At 38.4% G+C, this 17,478-nt stretch overlaps 2 protein-coding genes across 4 annotated transcripts; one reads left to right on the forward strand and one right to left on the reverse strand.

Moving 5' to 3' along the window:
• Nucleotides 1-1,132: 1,132 nt before the first annotated feature.
• LOC110804677 (uncharacterized) lies at nt 1,133-8,260 on the forward strand. The gene is made up of 2 exons (XM_022010282.2): nt 1,133-1,530; nt 6,235-8,260. The coding sequence occupies exon 2, from the start codon at nt 6,235-6,237 to the stop codon at nt 7,864-7,866; it is 1,632 nt and encodes a 543-aa protein (XP_021865974.1). The 5' UTR covers nt 1,133-1,530; the 3' UTR covers nt 7,867-8,260.
• Nucleotides 8,261-8,722: 462 nt separating this feature from the next.
• Nucleotides 8,723-15,280, reverse strand: LOC110804685 (protein PIN-LIKES 6). 3 transcript variants are annotated; one of them, XM_022010290.2, is made up of 11 exons: nt 15,043-15,280; nt 14,684-14,930; nt 14,510-14,589; nt 14,298-14,422; nt 13,878-13,999; nt 13,179-13,370; nt 10,857-10,931; nt 10,035-10,135; nt 9,696-9,748; nt 9,406-9,594; nt 8,723-9,281 (listed from the first exon to the last, which is right to left on the reverse strand). In XM_022010290.2, the coding sequence occupies exons 2-11, from the start codon at nt 14,864-14,866 to the stop codon at nt 9,160-9,162; spliced, it is 1,242 nt and encodes a 413-aa protein (XP_021865982.1). In that variant the 5' UTR covers nt 14,867-14,930; nt 15,043-15,280; the 3' UTR covers nt 8,723-9,159. The 3 variants fall into 3 exon arrangements, with proteins under 3 accessions (XP_021865982.1, XP_021865986.1, XP_021865985.1); XM_022010294.2 differs by having other exon boundaries at nt 14,684-14,870; nt 15,043-15,257; XM_022010293.2 differs by having other exon boundaries at nt 14,684-14,949; nt 15,043-15,257.
• Between the last annotated feature and the right edge of the window lie 2,198 nt (nt 15,281-17,478).

The following is a 17,478-nucleotide window of genomic DNA, read 5'->3' on the forward strand; positions in this document are numbered from 1 at the left end:
TATACGTACTACTGCGTAATAATGAGATTCACAATAGAAACTGAATTAAACAAATACTTAAATAATTTAATTAAATGGACTTAGAAATAGATAAATTTATTTTCTATAAATGTTTAACATATATAATGGTACAAGATACTAAATAAAAATCCGTGCATCACACGGGCTTAAAACTAGTTATTATAATTAGAGGCTTGAAAGTTGAAATTGCATGCAAGTTATTGGGATTTTTTTTCCTTTCATCCTTCTAAAATGAATGGTGGAAAAGTCCTGCTTCGATTAGCTCATCTATTTGAGGTATTACTTAGCTTACTTAGCTTTATGCTCATCTTCTGCCATAAATTGAAGAAATCTAACTTGCTTCATAAAATTCTTTAGACAATGGTTTATGGTGTTCACACTTTTCTTGGGAAGGCCGCACTCCTCGTTGACAACACTGACCAGGTTGAATGGGAGAGCAACAATAAAGAAGAGGAAAAATGGGAAAGCAACGATAAAGAAGAAAGAAAGGTTCACAATTTTTTTGAGCAAATTTTAACGTGTGGGCTCCACTTCACGACTCTGTTAAATATTCTGTTAATAGGTGGTAAAAAGTCTGGAGTAATAGTAAACAAGAAGGTTTTTTCTGCCTTCACCAAAGCAATGTATAGGCAACTCCTAAAACAAAAGGCAAAACTAAAACAATCATGAAAACAAATAAAAGACATCCGTCCGATCTGACCTGCACTAAGTTTGGATTTAAATTTGAAAGTTAGCAACAACTCCAAGTGTCGCCTGATCGAAATGGTTGGCCCGATCCATTGGGCTGACGAGCTGTTTCTTCGATTTTACATGCCTAATCCTTTTGGTTTTGGGAATACAAGATACTCCTAAAATTCCTTAGAGCCAGATCAAATACGCTCCATTATCCATAAAGATCTCGTAGTTATCCAAAAATGCAAGAAAGTAAGTGATCGACAACAATTCCTACAAAATCAATTTAAACTGCAAATACACTACAAATAGTACATTAGTAAAAATAGCTCCGAATAGCTCATTTAAGATCAATATTTAACAAGGGATGGAATAACTAGTCTATATAAAATGGGCATATCATATACTCACTTGATTTTAAGATGATCTGACCCAATCCAAACAAAACCCAGTTCATGTACACAATAGACTTAAAGATGATCTAATCCAGAAAATAACCGACCCGATTTTAATTTGGTTCGAATGACCCAATTGTTCATGATTAGCACTTTATGGACCTTGGTAATGTAATATGAGAGCGGTACTGCGGTGGGTGGATTGAAATGAAGAGTGGGGCCGCCCTCGGTTGCCTGTAATGAAAAAAAAGCTACGATCTTTGCCCTCGGTTCAGAGAAATCTTTCAGCCTGTAATTATTAATGGTGTTCTGAAGTTGATTGGTTGGTTGATTACTTGTCTGCACTTAGGGTTTATTTCATATTCAGGATCTTGTTGCTGCTGTTTATGGAAACAAATTGGTAGTTCGACGATTTGAGGAAGCGATTTCCACCAAAAGTCAGGTAATTTCTACTTTTTTTTTTTTTTGGCTTTTGAAAATTGTAATGCATTATCTGGAAGTGTATTGTATTTGTATGTTGGAAAGGGGAAATCGATATGATCATGTAAAACCCCAATTAAGAAGCAAGTTATGGCGATGAAAACACTTGCAGAAATTCCTAATTTGTGTAGCCTATCTACATATCTTGATTATTACTCCTGCACCCTGCATTGTGTGACCACCCATTTTACCCTTCTATGTTATATCTGGAATAGATCATCAGATTACGGGAAAACAAGAAACATGATGCTCAGATTGTATCCTAACTCCTAAGGTTATGTAGAAATGAAATAGAATTTTAGTTTTTACCCTTTGGTTCAAGTCCAAGTCCAACTCCTGTGGTTTTCTAGAAAAAGCTGATTAGCTTGTAAACTATAGCGAAAAAGGGAGTAAAGGGGTGTATGGAAATAAGATTTCATTCATATCTCCCTTTCATACTAGTTTCATAGTAGTCTGGCCGTGGCCGATCACAGGTTGTTGTAGTCCTAAGAGTTAAGATTTGTCCTTGATTTATCACTTTTTAATTCTTAAGCTAAAATATTGTCACCAAGGACTCTCTTAGCTCCCTGACTCATGGACAGCTTTTTGTCATTAGCATCCAAACTACTAGTATTTTTACTAGGTCAAAATGCATTATAGTAACTGCAACTTTCCAACGTTTCTCTCAAAGATCTCGACTTTTGTTTGAGATTGAATTTCTGCAGCTTTAACAATAGTGATGCTCATAGCTAAGTCCTTTGCTCAATATGCTCTTCCTTGATAATAGGAATCATATTGATTTATGTTCCAATGATATTTTTTTTTTTTGTCAAAAAGCACCTTTGTGATGTATCAGCTTTTTTCAAAAAAAATTGGTTGGTGCTACTTATCGTTAGTTTCCGGCCAAAAATGTCAAATTTCCAGCATTGACCTCGTTCTCCTTTTTTTTTGGGCTTGTCTCTCTCACTCTCCCATTTTACTTTCTTTGCCTTGTATGCAGTCCCTTTTCCTGTGTTATTTCCATCTTACCTGCTTAGTTTTGGAGGACTTTGATTTATGGTGGGTTGGCATTGGTTTAGGAGTTTAAAGTTGTACTGGTTTCAGAGAGAGAAGGAAGCCACATATGACTATGGCAACCGTTGCCCAGAGAGAGTAAAACAATATGACAGGAAAGAAGTGGAGAGGGGGAAAAATACTATCAGTCTATCGGTGTTAGCTTGATCGTCATTAGAATGGGTAATTTGACAAATAAACAACGGCCTGAGGGGTACACCATTGATTCTGAAGAGGAGAATTTGGCTATTTCAAGAAAAACTCTGAGGGTGCCATAGGAATTTTTCACAACTTTTGTTTCTTTATGTTTACCTAATGCCTAGCATGACAAAATTAAACCGTTCATGCAATCTTTTACAAAATTTGCCTTTTTCTTTAATCTCCCTTGTGTCTTGTTATTCGTTTTCTTTTTCTTCTTCCTTTTGCGTATGTTCTTCTTATCTCCTTTTCTCCCTCAGTCTCTCTTCCTTATCTCTTTTGCTTTTCATCTCCTCTCTCATCTTCGTCCTTCAATAGTTGATCTTAGGAAGAAAAAAATTAATTACTTTGCGTTTCATTTGCCACATCACTCTTCATCAACTCCCCATTTTGAGAAAGTTAGTAGTGACGAAGATGGTAATCATGGGACTATATGAGAGGAAGGCAGGGATGGTGATAGGGGGGAGACAAAGTTGGTGACGGGAGAGGACTGAGAAGTAGGCAGGGGTGGTGGTGATTGATTGGTTGAAAGGGGATGGAAAGTCCTTGGTAGAGGTTGAGCAAGAAGAAAAAGAGATTGGGAGAGTGACAGTCAAAAAAGAGGAAGAAGAAAGAAGTTAGGGGAGTAAGGAATCAATGCCGGCACATTGACTTTTTTTGTCCGAAATCTGGTGTTAAAGTGCCACCAAACCAAAAAAAAAAAAAGTCAAATAAATTGAACATTGAGAGGGCTTTGTGACGAAATTGCACCTCTTTCCAAGTTTACGAAAATAATTCATGTTAGGAAATCGAAACCTGTCTTTTTGAAGACATTTTATATACCTACTTGTTTGGGGCCTCCACATATCCTTTCAATTTATGTTGTACGAGTGTCATGTTCCCTTTGTTTATTTTCCTGACTTATATGAAATACTTTTTGTTTACCGTTTAGATTAGGTGGAACATTTAATGCCTCTTTTCTTCCAATTTAAAATCAGTGGACCACTTAATGTCACAATTACCCCCCGAGTGCACAGTGCTCATTTAGTGCTCATTTTGGACCCCGTGAACATTCATTGAGCACCTAATAAATATGGAGAATGATTTCAATGTACACGTGCAAGTGGGACATTATATTATATGTTGTTTGGAATTTGAAATATACGTACTTTGGGTATGAGCGATATGTTTTTTGAATTTGAACTATATGTTCATTAAAAAAAAGGGTGCACACAACCAGGTACATAAACCACATTTTGATTTTATGTGTGGTTTGTTGTTATGGGAGTAATATGAAGGGCATTTGTAGTGAAGTTATCTTTCTGTTGGGATTATAGAATTCCTTGATCAACATGCCAGGAACTTAAACAATAGATAAACGGAGTACAAGAAACAAAGGGATTTTTTGTTTGTTAGAAAAAGAGATTATATTAACAGTATGAAAAAAAAAAGAAAAAAGAGAAGAAACAATGTGGACAAGCAGTCCTCTCATCTGAAAAACTACCCAATTTCGTTGTACTTCCCTAACCGAGTAATTCTTGAAAGCCCCAACGGCCCTAGCCCATAAAGATGTTGAATATGTAACCTTGTCAAGGAACCAAAACTCTTAAAAAGACCCTCGATTCCTCTCCAACCACACATCAATAATTGCCATGAAAGCATTACGACATAACATCGTGTTCTCCTTACCCCCACAGAACCCGATAAAACAACTTTATCCATTATCTCTGTACGGGAAACCAAAGATTCCTCATGAAGCGCAAACAATCTCCTCTGAAGGTAACTCCTCATTTTAGAATGTAAGAAATCATGTGAACATGACTCACTACTTGCACGAGAAAGCAAGCACGTATCTTGTATTCTTGTGAAATAACCAGTCATTGCCTACGTTTTGGAGCATGTCATTCGTCTTAATCCTCCATAATGCCAAAGCCCACATAAAATCCCTCACCTTAAGAGGTACGTTTGCCTTTCAAGTAAAATTTGCTACTGGAAAAACCTGGAAATTTGGCCGGTCGATTTAAGTAAACCAAATACTTACAAGAAAAAGACCCTGATGATTTCCCGGTCCATACCCTAGCATCCTCCATTAAACTAAATGACGATCCAAGAACCTCTATTAAAGACGAAAGCTCCTCTAACTCCCTATTATGTGGTGGCCTACAAAAATGTAAATCCCACGCATTATCACCATAGAAACAAGACACAACAACTGAAATTACCAGGGGAATTTATCACATGAAATTCCCTCCAAACATCTTCCTAAAAACTAACATGACAACCATTCCGTACTTTTAACTTTACTCAAGGGAAGAAAAGATTGAAAACCTGGGAAATGACCAAGGAAAACCATATTTTACAACTCTGTAAGAGCACTTTGTGCATGCCACTCATTTGGTTGTAAGCCATATTTTTTTTCTTTATGACACGATGCCACAAAGACTCATAATCTCAAGGAAAACACCACAACCACTTTCCGAGAAAAAGCAATTTTTTTGACACCACTTTCCCTCTAAACATCTTCCAAAAAACGAACACGACAACCAGTCCGTACTTTGAACTTTACTAAAGGGAAGAGAAGATTGTAAACCTGGGAAATAAACTCCAAGGACAACAATTTGTCAATGTAACTTTGTAAGAGCACTTTGTGCATCCCACGATTCCCACCCATTTGGTTGTAAGCCATATTTTTTCTTTTATGACACAATGCCACAAAGACTCATAATCACGAGGAAAACGCCACAACCACTTTCCGACTAGAGCAATTTTTTTGACACCACTTTCCCAAAGCCTAAACCGCCTTCTTCTTTGGCCCGACAAACCAATACCCACCTCATAAAATGATCTTTCCTCATATTGCTAGACCCAGACCACAAAAATATTCCTCATCATTTATTCAGTCTTACTTGCAATAGAAACTGGAACCTTCAAACAAGAGAGATAGTAGAGTGGATGCTAGACAGGCATGATTGGATCAAATTAATACTTGGATCATTAATACTCCCACCAAGAGAAAAATAGACCTTCCCACCCATCAAGTCTTTTTGAAATCCTCGAAACAACCGGTTCCCGGAAAGAATCCGTACATGCCTCAAGAGGCCAACTCTCAACTTAACACTCAACCAAGAAACAAAGGGACTTTTGATATGTTGTTATCCAAAAGTATTACCAATCCATCTATCATGGCAATATGGAATTGTCCTGTTGATTTTATGTTCCTATTAGCTTTCATTTGCTTATCTGCTTTTGAAATGTTAAGGAATTTAATATGATTTTGAGTTTGCTGAGTTCTTTATATTTCTATTCTCGATTTCTCATTTAGTTTTCGTCTTTTGCTATTTCTTTTGGAGAACTTGTGCCCTCCGACACTTTAAACCTTTTATCTTGAATATTGTTAGCTCATTATGTTGAATATTTACCATCATGTTGACTTTCTACTCGTCATATATGTGTCCAGATGGAATTGGACATGCAAACTATTAGACACGAGTTACCTCATTATAATTTGCCTGATCACACTAATAATGGCTTGTCAAATGATCGTGTGGACATCCCTGTGGCATGTGGTCTTTGCGGGAGAACTCTTTCGTTGGAGCGTGAGGTTAACGCCAGTCTCCAAAGTGTCAGCATATGTGATGACTGTAAATTTCTGCTGCTTGAAGATTTTGGTACCCCAGCACACAACTCTTTTCGTAGAAGGCTTCCTGGAGGAAGAAGATCAATTAACGAAAGTTCTGACTCGATAGGAAATTTTTCACAACAGTTCTCACAAATAATTAACCTAGCAAGGCATATTGAGCCTGAGCATGAAGATGTTGATGGAGATACTGATCCTAATTTGATGGTATTGCAGCCAACAAGTTCTCATACTACACCTAATGGTTCTAGTAGGTGGCGGAGACCATTTTCTGATACGGAAAGTGATGGGTTCAACTCTGATTCGTTTTATGGCGAGAATGAATCAAATGTCAGCTTCAGTGGATATAGGGTTTACCATGGTGATAGTGATGCTATATCTTTTAGTACTTATGAAGGTGACTCAGGTGCTTCAATTGATGGCCATACATACTTGGACACAGACGTATATGTCCAATCTATGGAGAGAAGTGACGTTGACAGTGATACTGATATTGATCCAATGAATGCTGGTATTGTACACTGGAATTCTGATGAAGATGAAGTAGAAGATGGTGAGTGGGGAGAAGTTTATACTGATGAGGGGAATACAGTTAGGCCTCAGGAAACGGGCGCTCATATTGACTCAAGTGCCGGCAGTGATTATTTTGTTGAACATGGTAGAACAGATTCGTCTGAGTTTGAGGAAATGATTCACCGAAGAATCAGGGAAGTGAGGGACGTCCAGATTCCCAGTATCCCTGTAAGCATGGAAGTATTTGGTGAAGCACCATACATTGGTAATCCCGGGGATTATCTTGATTCTCTAGTATTTGAAGAATTTTTGGAGCATCTTGCCGAGACTGATAATTCAAGACGAGGAGCACCTCCGGCTGCTGCATCTTTCATTGATACACTACCTGTTGTAGCTATTACTGATGAGCATCTGAAAGCTGATGGGTTGGCTTGTGCAATCTGTAAAGATTTGCTGATGATTGGCACTGAAGTGAATCAACTGCCATGCTTTCACCTATATCATCCATCCTGCATATTGCCGTGGTTGAGTGCAAGGAATTCTTGCCCCCTTTGTCGATATGAACTCCCAACTGATGACGGAGATTATGAGCGTGGTAAGCGCCGCACTAGCAATAGAATGGTTATTTCTGAAATTCATCAGCAGGAGGATAGGGATGATACGAGTGAAATGGGTGAATCTCAAGATTTTGTTGCCGCGTTGGGTGATGTCGGCCCTGATGTAGTAGTTTCACGTCCTAATGATAGGAGGGCAGGATGGTTTTTCCCTATAATTAGTGTTGCAGGAATTGTGTTTGTGCTTTGGTTGGGCAATTCTCTTGCAGGTAGAAGAGGGTCAAATGGACAACCTAATTTACATAGTTGTTCTCCACAATCCATCCATCCTTCTGGTTCATGCCCCCGCAATGAGCAGGAAAAGAGGTGGTGGTGGTGGTTTTAGCCATTCGGAGTGTAAATGATGCTAAAAGCAACTGCTCTTGCTCTTGCCCTTGCTTCAAGAAAGCATGGGGTAATTTTTATTAATTTGGGATTTTACTGCAATGATTGTCTTTGTGGCATTCATATCTCCTGAGCTCACCAGGTTTTGAATCAATGAATGCTAGTGCAATCTGTAGTTTGTCTGTCTGCGCTTCAAAACCAGAGAAGGAGATGCTGTAAAATAAAGATTTTGCTGATTGTAAATGGTGTTTGTACAGAAGATAGATTTGCTCAAGAGTTTTATTGACTTGATTGTGTGGTGATATTCGTTAGAGTTGTATTGACTGATTCTGCGTTGTATTTGGGAATCCTTATATTTAATAATATAATTCAATGTTTTCATTTTTAGCTTCTTATATGTAGCCGTTTGGGATGCATATATCATTTTCCTATTATGCGAAGCACAACATAAAAAGTTATTGATTAGCATTTGGTTTTTTTGGAAATGTATGATAATTATTGAAGGTTTTATTTATGATGAAAGATTCCAAATAGCCGTCTAACAAGCATTAAATTGTGTTAGTATAAGCATAACAATCATGTCTCTTTTTTTGAAGTGAGAATGAGACATAAAAACGACTTGTTCAAATTGGCAGGGCTTGAGATTAAAGACTTCGTTTTGTTTCTTTAGCTCATGTTCATTTTACTATAAGTATAAACCAGTTAACTCTAGCAAAATTAGGAGACAAATCAAGCAAAAATCAGCCAAGTTGAGCAAAGTTGAAGGAAGGTGCCTAAGTTGATTTTGTATCGTTTTAATTCTTTGACCGAGACATTTTAACCAAGAACGAGAAATGAAGGGAGTATGCATGGTAAGATTTATTCAATCGTAATCATAATAATCATAATCATAATCCATATAATACAAAACACAGACAATTGTGCCATAGAGTATATAGGCACATGCAAGCACAATTAGAATTATATCCACATCTTCATCATCTGTACAAAGCTGCTTCTCCAAAATCTACCAACCTTAAAACAGTTCCATGAGAAAGGCCTTTTTTCAACCCTCTTTTTCGCCTTTTCCGGGGAAGGATCTATCTAATCATTCTGGTAAGTAGTAACATGCAGAAATTATATCAACCCTTCAGTTTGTAATTCCAGATGGCCATGTAGGCATGTACAACCTCTAGCCTTAGCCCCTATTAACTATTGCTTTTCAAAAGTACCATCAACTCCAAACATTTCAAAATAGAAACTAACTATAAAAAACAAACCTACTTAACATTGGGCAAAAGAAAGTCATGTATTTTCAGAAGAGTATGTGAATGTATAGCACAATCCATCCAGCCATTGAAATAATTGCAAATATATGAACCCAGAACAGTATTGCAGCCGATTCCTTCCCACATCCTCTCAAGTTGGCAACAGCACCTACAAAACAACCCATTTAGTCGGGCATGACCACTTGCTACTTAAGAAATCAATCAACAAATAAAGTGGCACTAAGCAAACTATTAAATACGGCTCTTTTTTGTGCTAGAAACAATTAAAGTACCTGAAAGCACAGAAGTAGGCATTGTGTGTTGAAGTAACAGCACAAATTTGAACATCTTATCACCAGCGGGAAGGAATCCCAACTTATCAGCCAGAGTCACTATGCCAAGCCCTGCAGGTGGGACCAAAACTAACCGCCCAAAAATAATTGCAGCAGTTGTCCTGAAACCAAGTTTTGAACTTCCAGGCCCTGCACATAAAAACACAACAGTTTGATTCTGATCCACTAATTCCTCCGTACTAAAATCAAATAAGACAGCATAACACGACACTTGCAGTACGGAAGCTTACCATCCACAAGGTTGCCTCCCAATGCTAGCAAAATGCATGGAATCATCGCCTCCCTGGAACACAAAATAATCCATTAGAAGAATTATTGTGTAACAAGTCCCTTAATTAGCAAAAGGCGTATACTTTTCTTCAGTGATTGTTAGAAGCTGCAGAACATATAAAATTTGATGTTTTTAAAGGCTAACATATACAATTGACATATTTTTCTATTTCCTTCATCACTATGCCATGCTACAACAAACAAGAAAATATGATTATAGAACAATTTCCAATAAATAAGGTTGATGAGTACCAACACAAGTTCCCTCTCAAAATTAAAAAGAAAGAACACAAGCTTACCCAAGAATCATGCAGCTGTCGGTGAAAAAATACAGTGGACCATCACTTGCAAAGATTAAACTCTTCAAGAAAGGCACACATCCCAGTACCATTGCCAACACCTGCAGCGTAAAATAATTTTTAAAAAGCCTTGAATATCACAAAGATGAGAAATAAGATCACTTGACACTTGAGAAAAAACTACATCCAAAATTCACATAGAGAGGAAACACTATGATAGGGGAAATTTTTAAGGGAATATCATTTAACGAAGTTTTGTAATGATAAGCTGGTGTTGTTTATGGAAATGGCAGCTGTTCCAGCAGACAATAACTGGGGTTTATAAGGTACTAAAAGCACAAGTCTACTCTTCACTAGGGCTTGGCATTTTACTTTTTTGTGAAAATATCACTGGTTGGCTATTTGGCTGCATATAATGATAGGGAAGTTAAAAGGGTTTCACATCATTTGTCATTATGTTATGGAATTCCTACGCTCTTGACATGACTGTATGAGGAACCTCAGGCATAAACACAAGACCGTCAAATAGTAGATAAGTTCTAACCACTGAAATCTCAGAACGTAACATTAAATCGAGTTTTACTCTCTGACATATAAGTCTGATTAGTTGATCAAAGAAGATAATGTCATAGGTAGAAATTTCCATTAATTTTTGAACATGCATTACATTTTTCCAATTGACATGCGCATAGTAAGGGGGTGGGGGGGGGGGGGGGGGGAGCATCCATCTGGATATTCATGCACCACAAAGACTAAGCACTTGCAAATTGCAAGCTGTTATTTGCGAGCTGTTATTTAGGCAGGTGGATAGAATGAACTTACAGAAGCAATAATAGGAGGTTGTATGAGCTGTTTGAGCTTTAACTTGTCATATATGAATATTAGGAACTCCTTGATCTGCATAAAAATACAGCTTGAAACTTAGTATAATAGAGAAAGTACAGTTACTGGACACATTGTTTGGCATGATACAACGGGATCACAGGCATAGAGTCAAGAATAAAGGGACAATTTGTTCTATGCTTTTCTGCTGACTTCTGGGAGAAGAGCTGGCAATAACTTTAACAAAACAAACCAAGCAGTCAAGTCTATCAGGATTCAGGAGGTAATCCTGAGTCACCTTTAATTATTGGAGATATAAAAAATTTCAAAATTCATATTGGTTATAATTTATAGCAATCTCAGTAGAAATTTGATATCCTAATTCCTCACCCTTCCCCCAGTCACTACCACCAAATTTCCTTTCCTGATTACTTTTAAAGACGTCCCAGTTCTTGCATTTCCACTTTTGATAGGTATCCCCGCACTTGTCTTTCCTTTGTGATTCAACAAATTGCATAGAAAACTTGCCGTTACTCTCAGTAACTGACTCAGAATGATTGCTGAGACAGACATCCCCTCGGTCAAGTAAATCAGGATAACTGAGTTAAGGAAGACGAAACTAATGCATGTGAAAAGGAAAAGGGTCAATTCCATACTGTACTCAATTGGATAAAGAGTAAATTCCATACTGTACTCAGTTGGATAATAACATCAGACACGAGACTATATATCTTCACTGGCATGAGAGAGATTGTGTTTTCCTCCCATTGAACCGAACTCAACCCCCAATTCTGCCATTCTTTCCAAGCTCGAGTTTACTACGTAATTAGAGTTCGAGCTTGGTTCAATAAATCTAAGGCTCAGCTCGACTCAGCCATATCCACTAATCCACCCCTAACCATCATCTCTTGGGTTGGTGTTTAACGGTTTAAGCCCCAAAATGAGGGTAACAATTTCCTAATCTCTCACTCCTCCTTTAACAACCCCACCAACATCCCATATTCCCATCTACCACGACTCAATTACCCACTATAATTTTCCTTATTCCAATATGCCTTTAACATCAGATAAACATGCGCCATTAGTCATCAGAGGTCAAGACTCAAGACAAGTTGTAATTCCATTTCTAAAGATACAGATCCAATAGGAAGATTAGCTACACAGTCATAGCATGAATTACTGGGGAGATAACTTAATGCACTTCAAAGCTCAAGATTGAGATACCAGCAGACAAAAAGTCATCGTGGATTCAACAACCCACTTCCAAGTAAGTTGCTGATTTATAAAGATTGGATTAAAATCCCCACAGTCGATCCTGGTGATTTCACGGGGAAAGAATCTGGTACCTAGAATATTCAACTCTAACCACTACACAATGACATAAGCAAAGACAAGTTGTATACATGTTAACACGTTCCTAGATTATGAATAAAGAACAAACAGTACTTCAACAGGTTAGATCTTCTTTACGAATTCAAGTCAAAATTATCACAGCCTGAGTCACCTAAACAAAAATCACGGTGTACTAAGTCAAAAGATGGTGCAAACATCAAAAACCTTTGAATCTCTACTAAGTTTTAGAATTAAACATAATGATCCCAAAACTTCTACTCAAAACCCCAGAGAAATTTATTTAATCATATAGTGATTGGAAGGTATCCATTTCCGATGGAGCCAAAGATTGATTTGTTCTTTTGGCTGTGGGATGTAATGGACTAAATCAAGATGGCTCTTAATACCTCTTCGCTTTCTTTCTATGAAGTAGAAGATGATCGTCCCGTTGTGGTCCCGTTATCGCTTTTGGGTCAATTGGAAACAACCTCTCTGGAATTGCAGGGGTAAGGTTGCGTACGTCCGACCCCCTTACACCGCTTCTTGCGGGAGCCTCTTTGAGGCAATGGTAATGATAATGATAATGATATAGTGATTGGAAGCAATATGCAATCAGATCCCTAATGTGAATAACTTTTAAGCTACAGGAGAAGGAACTATGCCCAAACAAGACAGATGTGGAGAGGGTGAGGTTGTTGAGATTAAGTCAGTACTCAGTAAACCATTTAACCTAAATAAACAAATAAATGACAAAGGGAAGAAGAAAGCAGTAATAGAAGTAAAGAGAAAAGTGGAGGGGACATATTAATAAATATACGAATATATAACCATGTAAATGCAAGCAGTCGTAAATGTAGGTGAAGCAGGGACATTTGGCAGATAAGAAACTTAAAGAATCCACTTCTCATTCATCAAGCAATCACCACGTTAAACTACTAAACAAAAAGAGTTAGACTTAATAAGCTAGAAGAAAGGTAAAACTGCTCTTGCCTTTCCTTCCTTCGACACATTTGATACCAACGGCCCTTGATCTTGAGAAAGTAAAGGAACTTGTTCTGGTGTTTCACTTCCATTGTGTTGTTGATTTTTGATTGGAAGATGTCCACCTTCAACATCAAAGGTACCTTCAGGAGGGGGTGCTAGCATTTGATATACATATGTATACAAGACAATTGCACCAACCTGGAAAACGAAGGAAATGCTCAGAGCCTCAGACTACAGAATTCAAAAAGTTTGCTGAAAAAGAAAATAACGTAACATTTGGGGATCAGTATCACTTCATTTATTCTGAAGAACAAGTAACACTGAAGGGAAGCATGGACACTGGACAATACCATGTAGGAATAGCAATCACAGGTTTGTATTGTAACAAGAATATGGTAAAAGCAGTGAAGGGTCCAAATTCTTTATTTTGTTTTAGTTTATGCATTAAGCTGTCAGATAAAATACAGCTGCAATACCGTATACAAAAAAGAAAAATACATAGATTGTGACAAACAAGTAAATAAACTTGTTGGCACTGGATCTGGAAAAGAATGGTTCGACATCAAGCCAAACTGCTCGGAACTTTCATTTTCTAGTGTACAGGTTAAAAGCAAAGATTGTGGAACTTATGCATGTATGCTCAAGGTGAAGAGTGATAGCAACAGATGTTGTACAACTGCATTAGCTGGGCATAGAAAAACATACCCACTGGCCAAATGAAATATAGGCAGTTCCATCTTGACTGCACTTGTCTGAATCGCCAAAAGGATTAGCCTTATCTCTACACAAAGCTGCAATCAAGACAAGGGGCACATTGCCGATGTTTCCTGCAGAAAAGAGAACAGCAGGGTGAGTCTAAGGCATATTAGCACAAGTTAAGGAGGGGACAAAGAGTAGTTGCTAAATAAACATCAAGGCTATTCGGCTCCATATTCTGTACTAGTTTAACAAGGCATTTCACAGTTACCTATACCTCTTTAGCCAGAAGAGGTATATTATCTATCATTCAAAATTTGGTAAATACAACAAAAAGAGCAGCAAAAACAACAATCCGATTCCAGGGTGAGAAGTAATTAGTAAGATAAATAAAAAATAAAAAATAAATCAGTTTGAAAAGGGTTATACCGATTCCAATATGTACAACGGTGAACTTAAAGAAGGGGTATGGCGGGCGGACAATAGTTGCGACGAGTAGACCAATGAGAGAGCCAGAAATAGTAGCCAGGATAACATTGAAAGGGATGAACCACCTGCAAAAGAAAGGAGCAGAGAAGAGGGTGAGATTGAATATGATAAAAAGAAATAATTAGTTAAAGAGAAAGGAATGTGTATCTGACCATTCAATCATCTTCTGGAGGGTAATAGATTGGCCTAATTGAGAGAAAATCAAACAGGGGAGCAGAAGAGTAAAGACCAGCTACAATGAACAATGAACAGTCCAAAGGGTCAGCAAAAACATAGAATCCAGGCAAACTGGAAATTGTAACAAAAAGAAAGAGAGGGAGGTATACCCCATTGAGCAATTTACGGCCACTAGCAGGAAGGATATTGACATACTTAGAAGCCATAAGAAAGCCGAGGAAGCACATTGTAAAAACCTTTGCTATTGGAAGGACTGCAATTTTAATGGTGGAGAAGAGGGATTGACCACCTCCTTGTGTCCCCATTAACACTTGTCCCAACATTCTCATCATTTTCCTTGACAAAATTACGAATTTTAGACAACAACAACTTGATCACTGTGATAGTTGTGATTACCTACGCAACATAGAATCACCTATTATCAAAAAAAAAACATAGAATCACCTGGAAGTAAATCTACCCTAATTCTTCGAGAGAGTAAGATTTATTGCAAAATTGAGGAATTTACCTAAAAGAAGAGAAAAAGGCGATCAGGAATCAGGATCGCCGCAATTGCAACGAACTCAACCCACTCCCTAATCGCCTGTGTCGTCTCGTCTTCTCTACTTCTGTTGGATTCTGGATTCAAAATTGCAGAGTTTCAGAAATCCCAGATTGTTTGTTTGTTAATTATAAGAGAAGCTCGAAACAGACTGGGTTAATGACACAGACATCCGAATTGAAGTATAATTCAAACCTCTTTTGTCTTTTTATATATTATTTTATAGTCTTTTGTCTTTTTATATGATTCAAGAGTAACGACACAAACCCCTAATTAATTTTTCAATCAATCCAACGTCCCCTAGTTATTTTTTGTTTTAATTTTTTTTCTTTCTTTCTACGGAGTGTTTTATTCGTCTCCCACTAACAATCATAATTCTTTCCTTTTTTTTTTGAATGAAGCCTATCTATTACTATATACTAATAGGGAGGAGTGTGGGGATCGTAGGGGAGGAACCTGTTTGTGGAAAAAGAAAGGATGCAATGGAAATAGATGATGATTTCTTGGATGAGGGAGGTACGCGCAGCAAAAAGTCAAAGGCAGCTCAGGAGATTGAGGCAAGGAGCACGATTACAGTAGCGGAGGTTGCCCTGCAACCCCGCGAACATCAATGATAGGCCTTGCTTGGAACTGTCGGGGATTGGGGAGTCCTCGAGCAGAGAACGCTCTTCGGGGCGTAATTAACATCGAACATCCCCACTTTGTCTTCCTCTCGGAGACAAAGTTAAAAGGTAAAGAGTGGGAGGGAGTTAGAAGGAAAGTGAGACTAAAGAACTTTATCGGTGTGGATTGCAGTGGTGAAGGGAGACATAGGGGTGGCTTAGTTATGTTTTGGGACGACGATATAAACCTTTCTTATGTATCATCGTCCCAAAACCACATGGATTTTGAGATTAGTATGGAGTCGGGAACAAGGTGGAGACTGACTGGACTATATGGTTTTCCTGAAGATGAGAGAAAGGAAGATACATGGAATCTAATGAAAAACCTTAGAGGTGAGAGTGAGCTGCCATGGGTTTGCCTGGGAGACTTCAACTGCATACTTAATCATACTGAAAAGATAAGTGGCAACCAAAAATCACAAAGGCAGCTAGATGGCTTTCGTAACGCTGTTGCTATTTGTCAACTGAGAGATATAAGGTTTGAAGGTATCCCCTTTACATGGACAAACAATAGGGTGGAGGGGGACAATGTCCAAGAAAGGCTTGATAGAGCTATGGTCACCTACTCATGGTTTAATTTGTTCCCATGCTCGTGGGTGGAGCACCTACCACGACGACGTTCTGACCACGTGCCTATAAAGCTAACAGTCCAGGAACAAATCCGGGTCCGAGGAGATAAGAAACGGCGCAGGCGATGCTTCCGTTTTGAAAAGGAGTGGTTGAGGGAGGACGAGTGCGGTAACATAGTGGATGAAACATGGAATGACATTGAGGGGTGTGATGTAAAGTCAAAAATTAATGCTTGTGCTGGTAGATTGAGAACGTGGAGCGGTACCCGATCATATGATTTCATGAAGGAAATAGCTACTAGGCGTGAGCAGATCAGGTCCCTAACGAGCATGCCCACCACAGAAGGCACGCTAGGGGAGATTAAAAAGATAGACGCAGAAATTGATGAGCTGGAACACCGTGAGGAGACGTATTGGGCCCAACGTAGCAGACAGAATTGGGTCCGAGACGGAGACAAAAATACGGCTTTCTTTCACAAAAAGGCGGAGGACAGGAGGAGGAGAAACACAATTAAAGGGGTGTTCGATGAGGGTGGGTCTTGGCGGACGGATGAAGGGGAAGCAGAGGCAGTGTTTGTTGCTTACTTCAAGTCACTCTTTGAATCCAATAATAATATTGAAATGCTCCCTGTGATAGATAAGGTGCAGCCAAAGGTATCTCAAGAGATGAATCAAAGGCTAGAAGAAATGTATACGGAGGAGGAAGTAGTAATAGCTCTCAAACAAATGCATCCTACCAAAGCTCCAGGGCCGGATGGGATGCCCGTGCTCTTCTACAAAAAATACTGGCCCATTGTTGGCAAGGAGGTAACTTCGTATGTTCTGAATATTCTGAATAATGGTGCCCCGATCGAACAGATAAATCATAATCATGTGGTCCTTATTCCAAAAAAGAAAGTTTGCCAATCCACAAAAGACTATCGCCCTATTAGTTTGTGTAATGTTTTATACAAACTCGTCTCTAAGGTGATATCAAACAGATTAAAATTGGTCCTCCCGAAGGTAATTAGTGAGTCACAAAGTGCTTTCGTACGGGGGAGTCTTATTACAGACAATGTTCTGGTGGCCTATGAAATGTTTCACTATCTCAGGAAAAAGAAAAAGGGGGCGAAGGGTTTTATGGTAATGAAGCTGTACATGAGTAAAGCTTACGATAGGGTGGAATGGGCATT

Source organism: Spinacia oleracea, chromosome 5 (genome assembly GCF_020520425.1).
Source record: "Spinacia oleracea cultivar Varoflay chromosome 5, BTI_SOV_V1, whole genome shotgun sequence".
In the NCBI taxonomy this organism is placed as follows: Eukaryota; Viridiplantae; Streptophyta; class Magnoliopsida; order Caryophyllales; family Amaranthaceae; genus Spinacia; species Spinacia oleracea.